The 22,366-nt window shown below is 35.2% G+C and overlaps 1 protein-coding gene across 1 annotated transcript; it reads right to left on the bottom strand.

Annotated features, from left to right (window-relative positions):
- Window positions 1-3,251: 3,251 nt before the first annotated feature.
- On the bottom strand, window positions 3,252-20,307 carry LOC129870356 (uncharacterized). The gene is made up of 17 exons (XM_055945113.1): window positions 20,107-20,307; window positions 19,638-19,818; window positions 14,752-15,054; window positions 14,538-14,627; window positions 13,645-14,091; window positions 13,406-13,513; window positions 10,734-10,864; window positions 10,503-10,635; window positions 8,307-8,634; window positions 7,574-8,088; window positions 7,267-7,449; window positions 7,037-7,195; window positions 6,752-6,826; window positions 6,263-6,443; window positions 5,385-5,572; window positions 4,609-4,824; window positions 3,252-3,987 (listed from the first exon to the last, which is right to left on the bottom strand). The coding sequence occupies exons 1-17, from the start codon at window positions 20,283-20,285 to the stop codon at window positions 3,337-3,339; spliced, it is 4,068 nt and encodes a 1,355-aa protein (XP_055801088.1). The 5' UTR covers window positions 20,286-20,307; the 3' UTR covers window positions 3,252-3,336.
- Between the last annotated feature and the right edge of the window lie 2,059 nt (window positions 20,308-22,366).

Raw genomic sequence — 22,366 nt, 5'->3', positions numbered from 1 at the left:
GTAAACTTAGAAAAATCATCAATGAAACTGATAAGATACCTATTTCCTCCACGAGTTAAAATACCTCCAAGTTCATAAATATCAGTGTGAACTAATTCTAATAAATTAGTTTTTCTTTCAACTTGAAAATGAGGCCTTTTAGTGATTTTGGCTTTACTACAAAACTCGCACTTTTCAAAAATAATTTTAATCACTGAAATTAATCCTAAACTACTCATGATTCCCACATAACGATCATTAATATGACACAAATGATCATGTCAGAAATTAGTAAAAGAAAGCATATAAATAGAAGTAGAAACTTTAATCATTTCAACATTCAGTTTGAACATCCCATCACAAGCATACCTCTTTCCCAAAAAAATACCCTTTTTCACAATTACATATTGATCAGATTCAACAATCTGTTTGAATCCTGCTTTATTAAGAAGAAAACTAGACATCAATTTTTTTCTCATGAAAGGAGTATAAGTACATCTTTCAAAGTTAAAACTCTTTCAGAGGTAAAATACAATTTGACATTTCCCCTTCCAAGCAATTGAGTAGTGTGAGAATCATCAAACATAATGGTTTTGAGCTCTCCAAAATGAGTATATTTTTTAAACAAATCTTTGTCGTAACAGACATGACAGTTTGTATCAGAATCAGCCCACTAACCATCAACATTCTCAACCATGTTTATGTCTGTAATCACTGCCACAAAAGGCTCTACGGTATCATTTGCCTGAGGTATAGGACCACATTTTTGAAATCTGCAAAATCGAGCAATATGCTCACTCTTGCCACAGACAAAGCACGGCTCCTTATCTTGAATTTGTTGATTTTGTGCTTGGTTATTTCCACCATTATTTTTCTTAGGAGGTATACCATTATTTATCTTGAAATATTTCTTCTTAGGCTTCAAAAAAGTATTTTTGTTAGATTCAGGAGTAGCATTTTGAAGTAACTAAATTTACCTTCGTTGTGATGTTGCTTTCTTCAGATTGTAAAAGTGCATCTTTGCTTCTTGTCTCCTCTTTCATACGGATTTTCATTATCAATGTCTCAAAAAAGGTTTTCTTTTGTTTGTGGCGCATAGTTTTTTGAAACTCCTTCCAAGAAGGTGGAAGTTTATCTACTATGCCACAAATAATAAGGTTATCTCCAATTTTAACCTCCTCGGACCTGAAATCTCCAACGATTATTATAAAGTCTTAAACTTGGTCTACTACTGATTTACTGTCCATCATTTGAAAACAAAAAAATCAGCAAGAAGCATATTTTTTTTGCTCCAACTACTTCGGTATCATACTTACTCTGCAATGCTTTCCAATTTTTCTTTGCACTAGAGTAAGTTATATCATAATAATCATAAAAATTATCACATAGACAATTAAGAATATAATACCGACACTTATAGGAATCATCATTTTACTTTTCCACTTTCTCTTGATGAGAAATAAATTCATCATTATCCATGGAGAGGATGTCAACTTTATTAGGACTCTTCTCAGTCAAACATAAGAAACATTGAGAAGACTTAAGTAGAAAAGTACTTTAACCTTCTATATCTTGAAATGACTATCATTGAACCGAAATGGCTTGTTAAGATCTCTCATCTTGATATCCGTGAATTTTTCAATTGTTGCCATTGTTGAATCTCCTTAAAATTGTTGATGAAATTACAAGATTACAATAATACAATTGAAAAATAAAACGAAGAAAATAAAATATCTTCAGTCTGAGGCACAGATATCTCGCTCTCTTTAAGGAGATTCAGTCCACTGCAACAAATCTTTTCACCGATCCAGCAGTAGTCCTCTTGACTTTTCTCCTCCAAGATGCGACAGGCTTATCAGAAAGTGTAATTCAACAAACTTTGAACAATAGTTGAGTCTAAAGCTCCCCAAAAAGAACAGCTCCCTTCAACTAATAAGAACTCTCTTTTTGACTAACTTTTACGCACTCTATATTTCCTTGTATCTAAAAAAATAAAGTAAGATCATCTCTATTTATAGATGAAAAAGTCTTCCTAACAATGAATATAAAGATAATGGTGAAGTAAATAGAGAAGATAAATGGCCTAAAGATTACATAAGTTACAAGGTAAAATGATAAAGTAATAAGGGAAATAAAGTGAAGGCAACAAATGCCATGCCAACGTGCAAAACAAAGAAACCTCTCTTGACCAAATAGTCAGTAGCCAACCATTGGTAGAATGTCAGCAATAAAGAGCAGAATTGATTTGCTCTAATGAATCACAATGAAGTGCACTAAATTCCTCCAACGAAAAGTTTTGGCAATTCTGCAACTTTAATATTCTAAGAAAAAATAATATTAAAATGCCAATAAACCAACAAAACAATTACATATTAAGAAAAAGATGAAGAATACTTTAGTTATATAATAGCCAATAAAATAGTGACACGTGTGTAATTTCGATATTTTAAATTAAAAAAATTGCTTCTCACGCACCTTTAGAAAGGTGAATACACTTTCTTTGTCATATCATGTCTCAGAGAGGTAAGAAATTCACTATTTGATATGTGAAGGTGTAATAGGTCGTCTGTAAAGTTTAAACATGTGACTGACTTTTCGAAACAAATTCAGGGATAAATTTATGTCTTTTCCCTATCGTAAATTAGGGTCTTAAACACAATATTTTTGTGATTTTTCCACTATTTTTTGGCTTTGTTTTAAAACTTATTTATATTCCTACTCAAAAATATCATCATTTTATGAAAAGTTTGGCTATACATTTTCATTTTTTAAAAAAAAACACTTTAAAGTTTTGATCTAAATAAAACTTGATTAACTATGCTATTAAAAGTCAATATTATTTAAAATTTAAGTTCAATTTGAAGGCTCGACAAAGAGCCCTTATTCATCCCCTTCCATCCAACTTCTACTTTTTTCAAGGGATCATATTCTGGTCGAATCATCAAAAATATTCTTCATTCTCTAAGAAATTCCTTTAATACACCCTTCTATCTAGTCTATCCAGCGGATTAAAAAACGTCCAAAAAAAATTAGTCTTTCTTACTGTTGTTTTAAATCCTTGCATCAAAAACCGTACACTCTTACTATGTCATGTTAATCAAAAAGTGATGAAATTACATATGTATGAAGTCTGAATATGGAATATTGTGAAATTAGTCTGACATGCCCTTTTAGCATCACATATGCTCTTCATTTCTAGAGAAGAAAAACAAAAGATAATGAAAAACAAAAGAAAATAAGTCCGAATTTGTACTTGAACTTTGCAAAATTAGTCACTCATACCTATAAATATCTTATTTTATTTTTATCTTGATCTAAAATGGAAACCAATTCAAGAGCTCCTAGAGACATAGGAAACTAACTGTACATTTGTGAACTGAAAACCTTAGAATGTAGTGTCCTAAACACAGTCTCTACAGAAGTAAAATCAATGCCAAAACCATAACTCTTTCCCCCATACTGCAGATAAAGGTAACCTTTAGAGGACAAGGGTGGAGGTAAAATTTCAGATATCTCTAAAAACTCTCCTGTTGTTGGAGGCGTAGGTGTCCCTCTCTTCTTTGAGTAATAAACATCAGCAAGAAGAAGCCAAATAAGATCAGGATCTATTGAAGCGAGTCCAGCAAGGGCATTAATAGATGCATCTCGAAGGCCTACAACTCCGCTGCATGCTATCCCAACAACAAGACCACTAACCTTTTTCAGAACTGCTTCCAGTGCTGAAGAACTATGTTTATTCCGAGCAAGATCTGCAAGCATGTTCAGCACTGCAGCCTGGACCTTTAGATCAGAAATCTCAGCTGCTGAATCTCCTGAAGATGCAGAACCACCTCGGTATGGAAGCTTTAAGCGAGTCTCCTCTAAAGACCCTGTGGCTTTCTTTTGAAATGGTGAAGTACTTAAAAAGCTCCAGAAGTGTTTCCCATCTGTATGGAAACGGCGAGTAAAGAAGTCGCCTCCACATATTTGCACGATACTACTAATTGTATGCGTACATCTTCGAACAGCCTGCTTATCAGTGAACAGAAAACCACTAATCAGATAACAGTTTTACCCGTGCCATTAACAAAACTTCTAATTCTCTCTTGCTTTACTAGTTCTTTTGCTTTCATTGGGTGGGGATGGGAGAAGGGTGTAGCAAAGACCAAAGGACGGTACAACCAAGAAAAATAATTTGGAGGGGTGTTTCTAAAATCCCTCCCAATCTGACGAAATTCTCTTTACTTAAGTTTTACTACAGATTTCATTGTCTGAATGTCGAATGATGATCAAATTTCACCTTCAGATATCTTGAGGACTCTAATGGTGACCTATAAAACTGTAGTCATACTCGTTCAACAAAGAGAACAGTGAAACCTTACTCATTGGACATAGGTTTGCCTATTGCTACCAACATCCAATCCATGCATGAAAGCTCAAATTGGACTTATTGGATTTATGCACTCGTCCATCCATTATGTATTCAGTTATTTCATGTTAACTACTTATCATCTGCATCCCACTAACCCAAACCATAATAGGAACTTCTAAAATTCTATTGGTTTCCAGTCGTGCTTCCCCAGCACATCTCATAAATTAAAAAAGAAAAAGTTATCAAGCAGTATATAAATATGTTAAAAAATCACTCACCAATGGACTTTTATTTCGAAGACAGGCAACCAAAAAAGGCCACACTTTATTGGCTGCAGGGAGCAGTCTGTTCTCGGTAGTTTCATCAGCATCAACATCTAAAGCATCCTTAAGACTATAAAATGAACACATATGAGCCACATGTTCAATTGCCTCTTTGATTTCCTTCTCATGCTTGTAGGCATCCTCCACTTTGGCTACTGTCAAAAATACATCCTAAAGACATTTGGAACAAAATGAATCAAAGGAAACTTCTATAACAATATTTCAGTAACTAAATAAACAGTTGTTCCTCTAGTAAGAAAGAAAAGGCAGTTGTTCCTTCAAGGAATTATGATATATGCAGCGCATTCAATAAAATATGAGGGTGGATAGATAAGAAAACTAGCAAAATGAGACAAAAGTGTATACTGATTCTCAACTTAGACCTTCTGTCAGAAGAGTCAATAAAATATCTATAAAAACAAGACTGGCCGACTAAGATGAGTTATAGTAGGAGAAAAGGAAAGTGGTGTAAGAGGGACTGGCAATAAAGTTATCTTATCATGAATAGGCATGATCTTATTTTTAGTGAGCAGGAATGAGATGAAGTTTGGGATTTCCAAAGGCCCATGCAGTCCTAACTACAGATGCAACTGAATATATCTGGAAGAAATGGATAATATGTTTTTGCATTAGGATAGAAGGTTCAGCATTTAAGAACTTATCTAGGATTTTAACCTTTTCGTTGTGAAGTTTCTTAATTGCGACACAGAGAGGAAAGATCAAAAACATACATCAACTATATCAAGTGCTACCAAGGATGCTGCTTGATTCGCTGAAGCAAGTAATGGAGTTGCAGCTGTTAAACATGAACCTGCAATAGATCCAACTGTTTGTCTAAACCTTCTAAAGTCATTCATTTTGAACAGCAAAGTCTCCCACTCTATTTGCGTATGAACATCATTAGTGTAGATCTGCATCCCTATTACAAGAAGAATACCAACATCAGATGCCCAAGCAGTCACCACTTGGGTAAATAGGGATATGAACTCCAAATAAGGCAAACGACCCCGAAGTTTCAATATTATATACGGAGTGTTCTTCAAAACATGATTCAACACCAAAAGAAAATTTGATACTCAAGAATAAGATATCACCATAATTCAGGTCGGCACCATGGAGTCAAACAGAAATTTCTAATATTATTATGTTTCCATCATCGCTTGGAATTGGTAATCTCAAAATTCTACTCAGACAAATACAGCCGTTCAAGCACTCCATAATAAGCATTATCCTAAAATCTACTTCTAGATGCAATGTATTAAAAAAAAAAAACTTTTAACGGGATGTTTGGATTGGCTTTTTTTAAGTGGCTTATAAGCTAAAAGCTAAAAGTCATAAGTTAGGAACACCCAACGTTTGGCTTTTGGTTGTTGTTTTTTTGTACTTTTTCAGCCTAAAAAAGAGTGCTTAAAAGAACTTTTTGTGTTTCCCAAACACTTCCAAAAATAAAAAAAAAGAGCTTAAAAGCCAAAAAACTACTTAAAATAAGTCAATCCAAACACCCACTTACTATTCTCCCATTCAGTATACTTTCAGAATACTTTTGTATGTATATATATATACACACACACACACACATTATCTAATTGTAGCATGATTCAATACATACCTTCAGACGACACCTTGCCAACATTTTCATCACTATATGAACCTGAATCATCATCAAAAAGCTTTTCTTTCCTCTTCTCCAGGTTAAGTTTTCTAGATTCCACATCCTCACAATATGACTTTGCTTGATCCAGCAAAGCACTAGCCTCCTGCTTTGATGCCTTAACTATTTCTGCCATTGCCTGAAGAATAGAGGCAGATTATAACCAGACAACTGAATAGAGGAGAGCACCACATCCAATTATCGGATTTCAAGAAATCTAATACTACCACAACAACTCGCAACAAATTGGCACTAATGCATCAGAGTTATGTAATCTCAAAAAGTCTGATGCAGAGACTCATGAACTAAGTGAGCTTCCTTTCCAGGAAAGACATAAGGAAATGGACTTTTCAATTTTAAGACACTGAATATGACTAAAGACAACTGGCAGTTATCCTTTGTGGTGCTTATCAAATTAGAGTACAGCAAGCAAATGTAAGAAATGACCTTCAAGAAGGGAATGGTCAAATCAGGGTGTTGATGCCTTCCAAGAATTTCAAGCTCCATGGAAACAGCACGCATCTGCACAAATCAGAATGTCATTGTGAAGATATTGCAACTTAAACTAAAAAGTAAACATACATCCGATCATGTCCATAAATGCAGACACAATAAAACAACAAGAACTACAACAACAATTATGTCTCATTTCAGAACTAGTTGGGTTTGGAGACGTAACAAAACAGGACGAGTTAGGAAAAAAAGGTCTTTTGATTCACTGCTGAGACATACTGGCTCTTCCAATAAAGGCAATATACTGTGACCCACTCCTATGTACGAAAGCATGGCAGCTAGTATATTTGGTACATCCGGGTTAAGCTCCAGAGAGCGCAGCTGCCTGCATATTGAATCAATTATATAGTCTGAATTTTCCATAACCAAGTGTCCAACCTGCAAGAAAATACATAATTAGTGGATAACCTTCAGAAGACACAAGTAAGAAATCCATGGCTGCTGCTTACTGTTGGATAGTCATGCATCGTGGCGATGATGTGTAACACAGCGTCAGATGCACTTCTAATTTGGAAATGAGAGCAAATAAGATTGTGAAGCAACATATAAAGAGATGAATGAAGAAATCCTGATAAAGAAAATTCTCGCCCAATGCACATGGAAAAGATGCCAATTCCATCAATAATAACCTGTTTGGCAATAGCAAAACAAATATCAATATGACAGCATAATACCAGCCACTAGCAAAGACGCTGATAAGATAAATAAGAAATGAAACCACAATCACAACAAAAGATGGAAAAGATGAATTTCCTGGTGCAACATCACATTGTCATTAAAGAAGTGTGAGCTAATGTTTGCATCCTCACAATCATATTGTTGTAAAGCAGCTGTATGCTCAACGGGCAGATTCCATATTTCAGGGGATAGGTATTCATGTAAAATACTGCCAATGCAGTCAACTAAATGACTTCTTTCTCCCTTAACTTGGCAAATCTTCCAAACAGATCCCTTTGTTGTAGATTGTTCAATTTTCCGATATTGACTTGCATCTTCTTGACATTTCTTGTTTTCCTGTGGTTCTATTACATATGCTCTAAACATTCTGGTAAAGTCATCAATTGCTTGATCTGAAAGTCCAAATATCAACTCATTCAGGATACACACAGCTGTACTGGCCTGACGTACTAATTGTCCTGAAGTAATCCTGCTGTACCAAGATTGCCAACTTTCTTCACTGTATTCCCTCATCCGTATTTCAGAAACCAATTTCCGCAGGTTGTCCAATGGCAAGTCAATGATAACAGAGAGAGGCCCTTCACTTCGAGGGTCTAGTCAAAAGCAACGCAACCGAAAAAGTTACAAATTTAGGTCGGGAAAGAAGCTAAGTTGCGCGGACTCTTCACTTTCGATGCCGCACCCGTGTCGGATTCTCCTAAAATAGTGTATTTTTGGAGAATCCGACACACAACCGTTGACATTTTTGAAGAGTCCGAGCAACATAGGAAAGAAGTAACTACACAGTAAAAGTTAAGAAGGGAAAAACAACCTGCAAATAAAGATAAACCTACAAGTCGGAGGATCCCAGCTACAGAATGGTACAGCTTCTGGCTGCCAACATAAACAAACCAAGGTGGAAAACGCGGCAGCTGATGCTCATTCTTTATACTTTCTGTGGCATGTACTCTTCTATTTTGATTCTTCCCACTTCCCAGATTGTCAGAGTCAGCAGCTCTAGCAGCTCTTATCTCTGCTATGGAATGCATGAACCCTGATGAGGAACGCTTTGCTGCAACATTCTTCTCAAGGGGACCAGCAAAAACAGAATTTTGACTCAGACAGAGGGATAAAACATCCAAGAATTGAGCAGTTCTCACCTACACATTCCACTGAAAGCATTACACTTAACATCCACTAAAAAGAGCTAATGACTAGCACTAATGTTAGAAAGGGAAGTATCACAGTCACATTGACATGATAAAGCACACGAGTTAGAAAGGTAAATATTGCAGTGATAGTAGCATGATAAAGTACATGAAAAACACAGTATTGAAGCAGTTATGACTATCGTGAAGTTCTGGGTCTCAAGAGATGTTTACAGATGTAACAGCATTCTCTCAAAGAACAACCATGAAAAAGCTGGCTCAATATGAAAGAATAGGCAGGAGTGGAAGGACTGTGACGGCTCCCCCTGCATGGTTGAACTGAGGCAAAGATATTAAATGGTTCTTGATGACCCTCATAATCAAAGGCTGAAAACTAACAGTCAAAAGAAGATTGTAGAAGTAGGTGACCATTTTCATGAGAGAGGGACGAGCAAGTGACAAGTTGGAAAAGAAATATAGGTAGGCCTTTTGAGCACCAGACAAACAAATGGGCAATCTGATAGATAGATTATGGTTTTGTCATTATCCGCAAGCTCATACAGGCGGGGAGGGGCACCAAGAAGGGCATAGATAGCAAAATAGGATCCGATTTGGCATCAGTGGCTTCGTGCCGCACTGGAGTAATCCAATGTGTGGTTCCGCACGGTACTAAATAAACATATGAAATAAAGGCAAGAAGTATAAGCGCTTCTCCGGCCTGGGAAATGTAGTGAACTCTATGATACTGGGATAACCAATCAGACACATATTAGAGTAAGCAAGAGGGAACGCGAATGAGGGCTTATGAAGTGCAAGGAAGCATGAGCAACTGATGAATGAAAGTAGAAACTTTCCACATACAAAGACAAGAACTAGGTGATGTTCATTGACTCTGTGATATATATTTCTCTTTTCTTTCCTCTTAGCTAAGTAAAGAAGCAGTGTTAATGGAATGGAAGATTATGGGTGCGTTTGGGATGGACTATGTTTTCCAATTTTGGGTGTTTGATTGGTCAAAATGTTTGGAAAACATTTTCTCTAGGAAAACAAGTTCCTTAAAATGAGGAACATGACTTCCCTGATGGAAGTAGGGAAAACAAGCTGCATAAGTGGCATTCCAAGTTTATTGTCTCCTCCCCACCCACCCAATCCCCCCAACCCTCACCCCATGAATCCCACATGTATTTCTGATGAAAGATGTCCAGAAATCAGAATGAACTTGAAAAGGTTAAGAATCACAATGCTATCTGACCCTTGGTAGCAAACGTTTTTTTATCAACTGTGGTGTACAAGCCTAGCTTGTGCGCACCTCAACTAATTCCACAGGATACCTACCATCTCCCACTAGTAACAGGTACTAGGTAACTCTATCCACCAAGGCTGGGATCTCAAAAGTATTTTCTACGCATTCTTTGTCCAATATGATGTACCACATAGGTGCTTCGTTCCCATATCTGTCACTGCTTTTTAAGCTTGTAAATTAGAGGGCATTGCTCTCATAAATTGAAGATATAAGTTTTTTTGTCATAGTAGGAAATTAGGCAGAACTCCATCATGTTTGTGTATAAGGTATTGTTTTAAATTGTGTACACGAGTATTCTGACCTGAATGCAGGATGATGCAAGAAAAGAAAAAATTCTATGACAACTAACTACTGTTCAGTCATAGCAGCTCTATGGAAGTTCATCGACAAGTAAGAAAGCAGGAGAGTAGTAGACCATATCATAACTACACACAGCCCCCTCCCCTCCAAGCAAAAAAGAACCCATAAAAGAAAGGACAATGACCCTCAAGTTGAGAATTGATAGCTCAGCATCATGACAAAAGATTCTAACTTTAAAGGATAGAAACAAAGAAAACACTAGGCCTGTTGCACCTACGGGAGATTGAAGGAGGTAGTCTGCCACGAGTTGTGGCCCCGAAAAATAGATCAGTACTAGCAGTTTCTGGGAATGTGCAATTGCATATAATTCATCAGTTCCAAGGACCACCTTTGGAAGCTTTTCAACAAGCCTGTGAAGAAGATGTACAATCCATTAAATCATTTCTAGTGCATAAGCCGCTACCAACTACATAAGTTTCAACAGAGACAAAATTAGGACTATAAAAACCTGTTAAAAATCTCTTCAACATCATGTTTTACATGAAGCTTCCCATGTGATGAAAGCAAGTGTCCAAAGAACAACTGTGAAGCTGAGGACACCTCCTCGGAGTCATCAGATGCCAAAACACATAGACTTTCCTGCATTTTTCAAGAGCAAAGAATACATTCAGAATAAATTATTAGGTTACTGAAAAAATGAGAAATATTCCTGTGAAATCGTGTACTTCAAAGAAGCTTCAAGACTACTAATAAAAGGCCCAATGGCACCAGAATGTAAAACCAAAGAAATGCAATTCACTTTTCTAAAGAAGAGTCTCAATGCATTCCAACTTTGCATATTTATAATTGTATCAATTCATCAAAAATCATGGCATCGCAAGCTGGCAAGTATTACTGAACAAAGATTTAGAAAGGAGCAGATATTTATCAGAAACTAAATTAAGTGCCAAGAGCCAATTACAGTATCCCACGCTGTCAATGACTAAGGTAAAGAAATATTTTGTTGAGATTGTGGTTTATGTACCCATTTTGACAGACTGTAGCAGGCTAGGAGCAATCACTAGACAATCTAGCATATGAAGTTCCGTGAGAGGAAAGCACAAGAAGAAACTGGCATATCAAAATAGGTTATGTAAGTGGCTCAGCCAAACAGATACAGTTCACGTCTGCTAGAATATCATGTTTTAATGTTAGAATTGTTTTGTTAAGTTGGTCAACACAGATATTGTCCCACAATGTAAAAAATATGAGTATTTCACACCTATAAATAAGTATGACATGAAGTCTATTCCAATCAAGTCACCCATACATATCTTCTTCTCTCATGTTTGTCATATGGTGTCAGAACTTGTACCATCATGGTAGAGATCAACTTCCACATATCAAAGGTTGGACCTATGCCGCCCACCTGAACAAAGTGTTTCACTTTTCACAATATACTATTCTAGCATCATTCCAGTGATCATCCAGATAGTATCACTCCTACTCTAGCGACCATTCCAACAGCACCATGTCCATCTCTGATGATCATTCCTAGGGTACCATACCTCTTTTCTGGAAATCCTTCCTAAGGCACTATGATTTTTTTTGGTAACTTTTCAATTGGCACCATGCCTCTTTTCCAATGACCACTCTAGCACCAAACGCTGTCTGGCCAATATTCCAACCACTTCTCCAGCACTATATCTGACAAGATTCCAGTGACTTCCAGCAAGGTTTCCCATAGCTGTTCCAGCAACAATAGTCAAGTAATTTTTCAATGCATTCACTGATCTTAAAATTGTTTACTTTTCTCCATTTTCAAAAAAAAAAGTAAAATAAAGTGGTTTTCCTCACCTTGATTTTAATGAGGTGAGTTAGACTATTAACTATTAGTATTAGAAGTTCAGGGAAAATGTCAGAAAATATTGAGTTATTAAGTTTGATATTATCCTACAATGGACAAATCTCATATGTGTAGTACATGTCTTGAATTCAATATAACCTATGCTATAAATACATCTCTTACTCTCGCCCTAGATTTTGGTCTAGTGGTAAGAGCGCAGTGCATGATGTGTTGGCTAGGCACACGTCACAAGTTCGAACCCTACCGAAACAAGAGCATGGTATTTAAGTGGAGAAGGGTAAAGGGTGCCCATTATCCACCAAGTTTCAAATTGTGCCCCATCTTTCCTCGGAGATTCCCAGTTATAAAAACAAAAATACATCTTTTTGTCTCCCATGTCTTACAATGTCGATCTTTTGTGAAGCACTTTGGCTGTGAGCTAGAAGCACATGCACAAGCCAACACGACTTGGGAAGTTTGAATAATTTCAGGATATTGCAATGGAGTATGGATGTTTGACATCTCAAGGAATAGCACTGTGAAATGCAACTTGCACTGTGAAATGCAACTTCTAAGAGCAGTAAGACAGGAAGAGCCAATTTAAACTACTACATAAGACCAAAGTGCTAATAGAATTGGTCCACAACACCAGCTAAACAGGTCTTTAATTTTGACTCATGTGAAGTCTGAAATGATATGCAACAGCTTTCTCCATATTAATACACATAATATGACCAGAGTGCATATTACTTCTCACAAGAATAAACTATAATAGCATATAAGCAGGAACTTTATCTCACAATTAATAACCCCATCCAACAAAATCAGCTAGAGAAACTGCAATCTAAAAACACAGACCTTAGATTCTAAGACCAACTTTAGAATAAGCAAAAGTTAACTGATGAAAACTGCAAAATATACTTCAGTAGGCACAATAACTTTTAACTCCCTTAATCCCAAAATGGACTGTCTTACTTTCCTTTTTGTTTCTGTTTGAAACTTCTCTCAAGAGGGAATTTTGCCCTTTACTACTCGAAAGCCCATTGGTCCTGTGTCTATTCTTATTTATCTTCAACTTATCAAAAGGTAATATACTAATATCTCTACCTACTTTTGACCCATTATGATTTATACTACAATTCAAATCAGTGCTACTCTGAACGATTGAGCAGACAGAAAGAGTATCTTAGTGACTGAGACAATTCAAATCAAAAGAGGAAAAGGAAAGAGAATTGAAAACTTGACATGAAAGAGATATCCATCTTGGGCTGGTATCCATCATAAAATCCACATTGATACATTAACTATTGGATACCCAAATATGATAAGGGTATAAGTTCCAGTTTGGAACTCACCAAAAGCATCAGTCTGCTTCCATTCAACACACGACTGGTTTTTGATAAGAGCCCCTGTATTGCCGCTAAGATTCCTCGTCTCACTTTTCTGCTTGGATGCATGCAAAGCTAGGAACAAATTATTCAAATATTAATGTACATTGTTTCTCAAAAATTATATAAGGGAATTCTAAATTTAAACTGACTTGATATAAAATCTTCTAAACTCAAGTGCCACTGAGAAACTTGTTATAACCTACGTGGGGATAAGTTGCACATAACAGCTTATCAACATGCAACGAGGTATCAACAATCCAGTCTTTTGTACGAATTACACGCAAAGATCTGGTCACGTTTCTAGGACCAACACTTTCCCCCTCCGTGGATCTAAGTACAACGGTGCCCCTGCCAACAACCTCACTCAAATTTTGATCATGCATAGTAGAGGGCAACTGACGAAGTGCCTCCAGAAATGACACTGACGATTTCTCTTTCTCGATGTCATCAAGGGGCATACCAAGAAAAGGCAAGTTCAAATTGTCATCGAGAACTATCATAAGAAATTCAGCCAAGCTTCTAATAGCTTGGTCCAAAGCTTCTGCACTCCCAGCAGCCCCACTAATGAACGTTTTTGAAATATGCAAAAGTTTGCCAATTTGACTAACAACTCCTGGCAAAAAGAAAGCTAAAGCATCTGCAGTGCCAACCTGCCAAACATCAGATAAAATTGTTAAGATGTAACTTATATATAACCTGAACAGCAATGCTACCTAAGATTGACCACTAGAATGACAAACTGGAAGTAGTAAAAATAACAAACCTCTGACGAGAATCTAGCATAAACATATATATTTTGACAAAGAACTCCTGGAGATATATCATTGTATCACATGGATAAAAGACACCTTGGTGAACAATGAATCTTAACTTCATAAGTTTTCATGTATTTCTACTTTCTTTGACCATGTACGACTCATTCTATGGGCAAATTTCTAGCATTAATTGGAGTAAAGAAATTAAATCTTATCAAAGGCACGGCCTCACAGGAGTAAAGTTCATTGAACCTATGAAGGAATAACCGAGAACTCCAAAAGCCAATAACAATAGAGCCTGCACGAGAGGAAAAGCAGTTCAGAAAGGAGAGAAGAGGAACCTTAGCAACAAGTACTCTCATAGTGGAAAAGGCTTCTATCCGAAGGCTTGCACTGCCTTGTTGCCCTCGTGCTGCCTCAACATCTGCTACCTGTGAATGCCATGAACAATTTCAAAAGTAAAACTAGAAGAATACTATGAAGAATGGCAAGGAAATATGTCTGCCTCGAGGAGTCTAAAGAGAAAAACATATGACCAGAGAACAAAATATATACCTTCAGCAGAAGTGATAGCCAATGTCCAACAGCAACAGAAGCAGTTTCAGACTGTAGAAATGCAACTAAACACTCTTCTTCCTTGAATTTAAGTTTTGAAACAGGTGGAGAGTGCAAACTTTTTCTTTCCAGAAGCAAAGGCGAACCGCTTATTTGTTTGCATGGGCAGGACTCACTGGAACAGCAACGCAGATTAAGCAACAGTGCTTTGAAACACCTTATCACTCCTTCACGGAACTCTTCTGAAGCCTCCGTAGGAGAAAGCAACGCCCCGCGAGTCAATTTCTTTGTTAATACAATGAACTGCAAAAGCAAACCATGGATTCTTGAGAACAGTCCCTATCAAATATCAATTCCAGTGAAAGGCTTACTAAGCGACTTTTCAATCAGGATATTCAAATAAACAACTATAAGATAATAGCACACACCACACACACAGAGTGAATGGACTATTTGACCCTCAACAATAATTTCCAGAACTACTTGAACAGTGGATGAACATTTCGGGGAAGGTAAAAAAAATAAAAGGGCCAATTTCACTGTTCAATTATTGTACAACTGTTAGTTTAAAAGCTTGCCTGAACGACAATACTAGCCTGAGATACATGAAGAAGTTTATAACTTCAAGTGATATTTATTAGTGCTGTTCACAAGAAAAACATGCAATAGATAAGCATGCTCAAGTTCATATTTTCCAATCTTATCAGTTCCGCTAGAGTGCTTGTTCATTCAGACACTTCCTAAATTTCACTCGAAATCATGAAAGTGTAGGGTCCATTCACTATTCCAGTATCAATTTGTTCCTACTTGGCGAAACTTCTTTCTAAAGGATTATGGTTACCGTGTCATATATTGTTGTAATATCACGTGTAAGAAAAGTAAGTAACCAGTGGACAAACGTGAGCCTGGGCTTCAGGTAACACTAGAGGATCTCTATGGTCCAAGCAGAAGTCAAAGTCCATGATTCAAAATTCTCTAACCCTTTGGTTATGGAAAATGGTATTAGAGAAAGAAGAGACAGGTAAAAGCGGGAGGGAAGAATACCCTGAGAAACAAACCCCAGAAACATCACGGGAGATATTTTTGAATTCTGCACAGGTAAGCTATCAAACCCAAGTGTTAAAATATTTAAGACAGGATGAGCTTGTGAACCTCAACATCTAGTTTATCTTCTAATTGTACTTGTTGACAGAAGAAAAGAGGTTATCGACTATTGGTAATAGGAAAATATGGCTTGGAAAGAGGATTATTTTATGCCAAAGGAATATTCAGGCTCAAAATTCCTAATTATTGTCCTTCCTTCTATGACACAATATATCAAATAATGAAAGCAAAAAAAAGGGAAAACAAGGAACAACCACATGTATAAAAAGAATGGATTTTGAAAAGGCTTAAATCATGCATAAAGGATTTTTTTATCAACTACTTCTCCTTGGCTCAAAGCTATGCTTGACTTGATGAGGGTTGTCTTGCTTTAGGAGCCCGAGCCCACACTTAGCTTTGTACAAACCTAATATGATATTTCTTGTTCTAATTCCACTGAACAAAATCAAAAGAGCACACAAGACATCAACAAAAGGAGGGAGTCCCTACAAATTAGTAATTCAAAAAGCCACCTGCAAATCAAAGACAAAGAAATGGACTCTGATATCTTAAAAACCCAAAAAAAAATAGTTATACTTCCTTTAAAAGTACTTCTAGCCTTCTCTCCAGAATACCCACATCAGGCAATGAGGAACCACCTTCTGAACCTCTCCCAGTCTCTGTTCTAAAGCCCTATAGCTTCAAGCAATATACTATTTTAAATATAAACAAAGGTAATACAGTCCAAGCTGCAAATTGGAAGTTGTCGCTTAATGCTCCAGCTTAGAAGAAGAAGAAGAAGAAAGGGTATCGCCTTCACCCAAAGTGTACAATAAACAAACACAACCAGCTATATGTTATATTATTGTCATCTTGAATCTAGTAGCAGACAAAATGGCATCTGAGCATCAAATTAGACAAAATAATCCATTTCCTCCAAAGCTACAGATACAACAAAACCAAAAAAAATTGCAAATATAGCAGACTTGACTGAGTTTAATTTATATTCTAACTATAGAAACCAATCTCAAGCTTAACCTGGACCTTTTTTTTTGGGATGAAGTAATTAGTTCTATTGCAGGCATCAAGTAGATGCATAATAGTTACAAAAGCAACGTAGCAAATGGTCAGCTCTCCTTTGCATTGTTAGTTAAGGGTCAGGGAGCTGACAAAGTTCAGAAATGAATCAGAGGAATCTAGAGGGGATAAATAAACCCAACTATACAAAAACATGAGGCAATTAGCTTTTAAAGATTGCTGAATGTTAGTTTTAAGCATTTTAGCTTGTTTGGAATCTAGCTTAGCTTCCTAGTCATTGAAATTTTTTTATTTAAATTTTAAACTATTAGATATCACAAGGAATACTTTTTTTTGACAAGGTAAAGAGATATCACGAGGAATACTTGACATGCACAGTCCACTTAAGTAGTAAAGATGGATGCACCATAAGCGAGGTGCTTCGCCTCACTAAGATGGCACTTCAGTTCACACACCAAACCAGTAAGGTGTGTGCTTCAGTCCAACACCAAGCCATTAAGGCATGCACTTCATTAGATGTTTAGCTTTTTAGTTTGCCTCCTTTACCTATCAAAGATTCCTTTAACATTGCAGATGGCGCTCTCTTACCTCTTTCATGGTCGCCCCAATAGTTTAACTTACATCATGGATATGAGATGCTAATATGGATTGAAAAAAGGTGGTTCAAATAGCATCTGCTAATACTGCAGAAAATATTGTTCCAGAAGTCTAAGGGCTTCAAGTTTCCACCAATTCTGAAATACCTTTATTTATGGGCTATTTGAAAGAGGATTTTGTAACTTCTTTTGTAAAATTCTTTCCAACTCAACAAATTAGTTTGAGAATTCATGGGTTATTGAGTGCAGAACTACCAAAATGACATATTATTAAAGAACCATTATAAAATAAATATGTTATTAATAATTATAACAGTGGAAGGAAACTCGGATCAGTTCCCAATCAAGATGGGATTGCACCATGGATCAATGCTTAGCCCGTTTCTATTTGCCTTGATAATGGATGAATTGCCGCGACATATTCAAGGTGAGGTGTCATGGTGTATGTTATTTGCAGATGACATTGTTTTGATTGAGGAGACTTGTGACGGAGTTAACAATAGGATGGAGGTGTGAAAACAGACTCTAGAGTCTAAAGGGTTCAAGTTGAACAGGACTAAAATAGAGTATTTGGACGCACGAGGCAGGCATGGAAGTGAGACTTGATACACAAGTTGTCCCCAAGAGAGAAAGATTTAAGTACAATGGGGAGATCGACGATGATATCATACATCATATTGGTGCGGCATGGATGAAGTGGAGGCTTGCATCCAAAGTCTTATGTGATAAGAAAGTACCACCAAAACTTAAAGGTAAGTTCCATAGAGTGCTGGTTAGACTAGCTTTGTTGTATAAGCCAGAGTGTTGACCAATCAAGAACTCCCAGGTTCAGAAGATGCAAGTGGTGCAAATGAGAATATTGAGATAGATGTGTGGGCATACTAGAAGCAATAAAATTAGAAATAAGGATACCCAGGAGAAAGTGGGAGTGGCCTCCGTGGTGGACAAAATGAGGGAAGGGAGGCTGAGATGATTTGGATATGTTAAGGAGAGATGTGCAGATGCCCCCATTGAGAAGGTGTGAGAGGTTGGATATATTGGGGACGAGGAGAGGCACAGGTACGCCAAAAAATATTGGGGAGAGATGATTAGATAGGATATGACGCATCTTCAGCTTACCAAGGACATAAACTTAGATAGAAGGGTGTGGAGGTCATAGATAAGGATAACCGGTTAGTAGGTAGTGGAGTGTTGTCTTAGTATTAGCCTATTCCTGTATTCTTTGGCTTGGTGGTAGTCTCGAGTACCGTGTTTGTCGTAGTATTAGCTTATTCATGTAGTAGTTGGCTTTTGGTATTTATTACCATCTGTTGTTTACTATGTTTAGGTGATCGCACCTTGTTGTTGATGTTACAGTTCCCTACATATATGCTCTACATTGTTTTTCTATTAATTGTTAGGTTTTTCTTCACTGTCCTTTTTTCTTTCATTACTACTTTGATTTGCTTCACTTGAGCCAAGGGTCTTTCGAAAATAGCCTCTCTACCTCCAAGAGGTACTACTTTGTGAGATTTTACTTGGTATGTTGTTGTTGTAGTAATAATTATAACTAGGACCATCAGAGATTTAGAAAGTAATAATTATAACTAGGACCATCGGAGATTTAGAACAAAAAGACCAGTCAATTAAACCTGAATCTGAAACTTAAAACTGCATATTTTCAGAAATTTAAAATTGATTGACGTTATCTTTTCCACATAAATCATTTTCTTAACTCCTTTTTTTCATATAATTCTTGGTTTGTATCATTCAAATACTTTTTCTTGAAAAACAATGCATTTTATTTATATTCTTAACACGCACTTAATCCCAAGCCAAGAAACTTCAGGATATAAGAAACTACATAAGTTTGATATATAATAATTCAAAAAAAGAAACGTATGACAAAGTTATTGGCCCAATGCATGGGAGACCATAAAACAAGCAATACAATCACCAACAGAAGTTGAGTACTGAGTTCACTCTAACGGGCACCAAACCACAAAGTATTTAGAGAGAGCGTAAAGGGAAGTTTATTAACCTAATAGTCTAGCGAGAAACAATTACCAAATAACTTCCCTACTAAGTTTTGGGAGAAAGAAAGGTAACAAAGCTTCTTCAACCATCCATAAACATTGGCAACTGAAATACGGAATACAGCAATTTTACTTAAGAAGAAAGTCTAAATACCTGATCCACAGACCCTAAACAACACTTCTTCAGAAGTTCCTCAAGACAATGAAGAGCACCTTCCATCGCAATATCACTCAATGTATTAGGCCTCATGAATCTTTCATTAGAATCAACTTTGGGTGATGATTTGCTATCAACAGCAGCATCCAGTAGAAGCAGCAAAGGAAACAATGTATAGCTGGCAAAAAAATGAATCACATATTTACATATCAAACAGCAAGAGAATGCGGGAATCTGGTGAAATAGTCAAGGTACACACGCAAGTCGACCCAGACACATATAGCAAAAATATATCACATAGCAAAAGCAAATTTCTTCAAATGCTAACCCTGATATACTGTAAAACAAGCAGACTAAAAGTTGGCGCTTCACTTTTTTCAAAAGAAATGAATGATACATGGGAAAACAATAGAACAAGTTCTATAACAAAAGTTAGTCAGAAGCAACAGGAATTGTCGATACATACTCGAATAAGGATTGGAGATCATCAGGAGAAGAGCGGCGAAGAAATTGAAGAAGATTAGAGAGGGTGGAGGGGTTTTTCTTAGGGTTTTGGTGGAGTTCGAGTAGTTCAATGCAGTAATGTTTGAGTTCAGAAAACATGGCGCTGCTTCCACCATCTTCGTCGCCTCTACGTCCTTCCATCTGAAGAGGGAAAATAAGAGAAAGAAGGGGTGTTATAGTTTATATATGAAATTTCTTATTTCTTCGATTTTAATTATAAAAAATATGATATATCCTATTTTCATATATAATTTTTTTATCTAATTTTTATATATGTTATATAAATAAAAAAGGAAAAAGGTATGATATACCATATCATTACAAATATGGCTCACATATAATTTTTTCATCTAATAAAAGTAAAAACATTAATTTAAAAAATATGTAAAAAAAGAAAGTTTATGTAGAGATATATATGATCCTTCTAGCAAAGTTCAGAGTATATTTGGTTTTTTCTCACACATGAATTATTATTTTTACTTCTTTAATTAAATAATTTTTGTAAAATTTTACTGAGTATATTGTTATTGTTCTTTAATTAAATGACTAGGTTAAGTTTTAAATATCTTCTTTATAAATCTATGTGCTTATCATTATTTAAGTTTATTATTCCTATTTAATTATTATTTTCAATCTATAGTGTAAACATATGAGATAAAAAAGGAAAAAAGTGTGAATAAAAAAATTAAAACTAATTATTTTGTGGCTAGATTGTAATTTATTTTTTCTATTTATAAAAAAAAAAAATGGGACATACATGACAAATTTTATAAGAAAAATGAGTGAAAAAATAAATTTGATCATCAAAATAATAAATTTAAAAATAAAATAAAATAAAAAATTAATCTAAAATTAATTTATTTTCACGCCCTTTAGATTAAAAGGGTATAGCTAGACCATTTGCGTAACAGTATGAGTATATGTGAGTCATTTTTATAACGATGAATATCAGTTCTAAATCACAAAGTTGAGGATAAGCCAAGCCTGTTTTCCCTATGAAAAATTATGTAATAAAATATTATTTTATTACTATGTAGAAGTGGCCAGAAGCTAGCACATCTTGCTTCTAGTCTAGAGTACTTATGAAATTTCTGTATTTTTTATTTTGTCCTATTTTTTAGCGTGTTATATATTTGAAAGTTTTCGAAAAAAATATTGTAAATCACAATAATTAATAATTTAAATTACTATTACATGAAAACAGTCAGAAGCAGGCACCTCTTAGTCGATATACTTGCTTCAAAGCAACGGTATTTTATGAAAATTTTGTACTTTCTCTATTTTAATTAGTTTGTCTTACTTTTCTTTTTAATATGTTATATATTAGAAAATTATGTAAAAAATATTATAAATCACAATAATTAATAATTTAAAATATGTAAATAACAAATAAGCAATTCATTTGACTTTAAAAATTCTATCAGTGTCACGTAAATTGGAACAAAGTAAGTAACATTTAGTATTTGAAAATTAAGTAAAAGTGCTAAAAATTATAATAATTAACAACTTAAAAAATATTTAAAAGACCATATAAAAAATTTAGTTGACTTTTAAAATTCTATTTGTGTCACATACATTGGAACAAAGAAAATAAATATATATTATTTAAAAATTACGTAAAAAATATTATAAATCACAAAATTAACAACTTAAAATATTTTTAAAATCATATTAAATTTGGATAACTCTTTCATCGGTGTTACATTAATTGAGATAGAAAAAATAACATATATTAGGCATATGATAGCACGGGCTCTTGTATCTAGTCAATAAATAAGTGGCCTAAAGTCAAACATTAATTAAAGGCCTTGAACTTTTTAAAATATATATATATATATATATATATATATATAATATGTAATTTTTAGCATTTTGATATGTAAAGATGTAAAAAAGAAATTACAAACAATTCTTCTTATAATTTTTTAATCAACAACAAAGTCGATCAATTTATCATCATTAGTCTATTAGTCAAGCATACTTGAGCCGATAGTAATCGAAAATCGTCAATCTTCTTTATGAAATCACACTAAATATGTTATTGTCGTTGTTTTTGAAATAGTCCATTGATTAGATCATGAAGAATTTACCCATTAAAAAAATTGGTAATTAAATTGATCTCTCTTTTACTAATAAATCTCTTAATTTATAGTAATATTTGTCTACAACTAAAATCATATTATATTTTTCTAGTAATGCAATTACATTTTAGTTGACATATT

This window comes from Solanum dulcamara, chromosome 10 (assembly GCF_947179165.1).
Source record: "Solanum dulcamara chromosome 10, daSolDulc1.2, whole genome shotgun sequence".
In the NCBI taxonomy this organism is placed as follows: Eukaryota; Viridiplantae; Streptophyta; class Magnoliopsida; order Solanales; family Solanaceae; genus Solanum; species Solanum dulcamara.
Note: the sequence above shows the minus strand (reverse complement) of the source record. Positions and strands in the feature narration are given on the sequence as shown.

Excerpts from the sequence above, each read along its gene's own strand:
- LOC129870356 (XM_055945113.1), bottom strand. The coding sequence starts at position 20,285 with ATGGAAGGACGTAGAGGCGACGAAGATGGTGGAAGCAGCGCCATGTTT. Across the intron at positions 14,628-14,751 it reads GGCTATCACTTCTGCTGAAG|GTAGCAGATGTTGAGGCAGC; the intron begins GTATATATTTTG and ends TGGCATTCACAG. Across the intron at positions 6,827-7,036 it reads TGCCTTTATTGGAAGAGCCA|ATGCGTGCTGTTTCCATGGA; the intron begins GTATGTCTCAGC and ends TGATTTGTGCAG.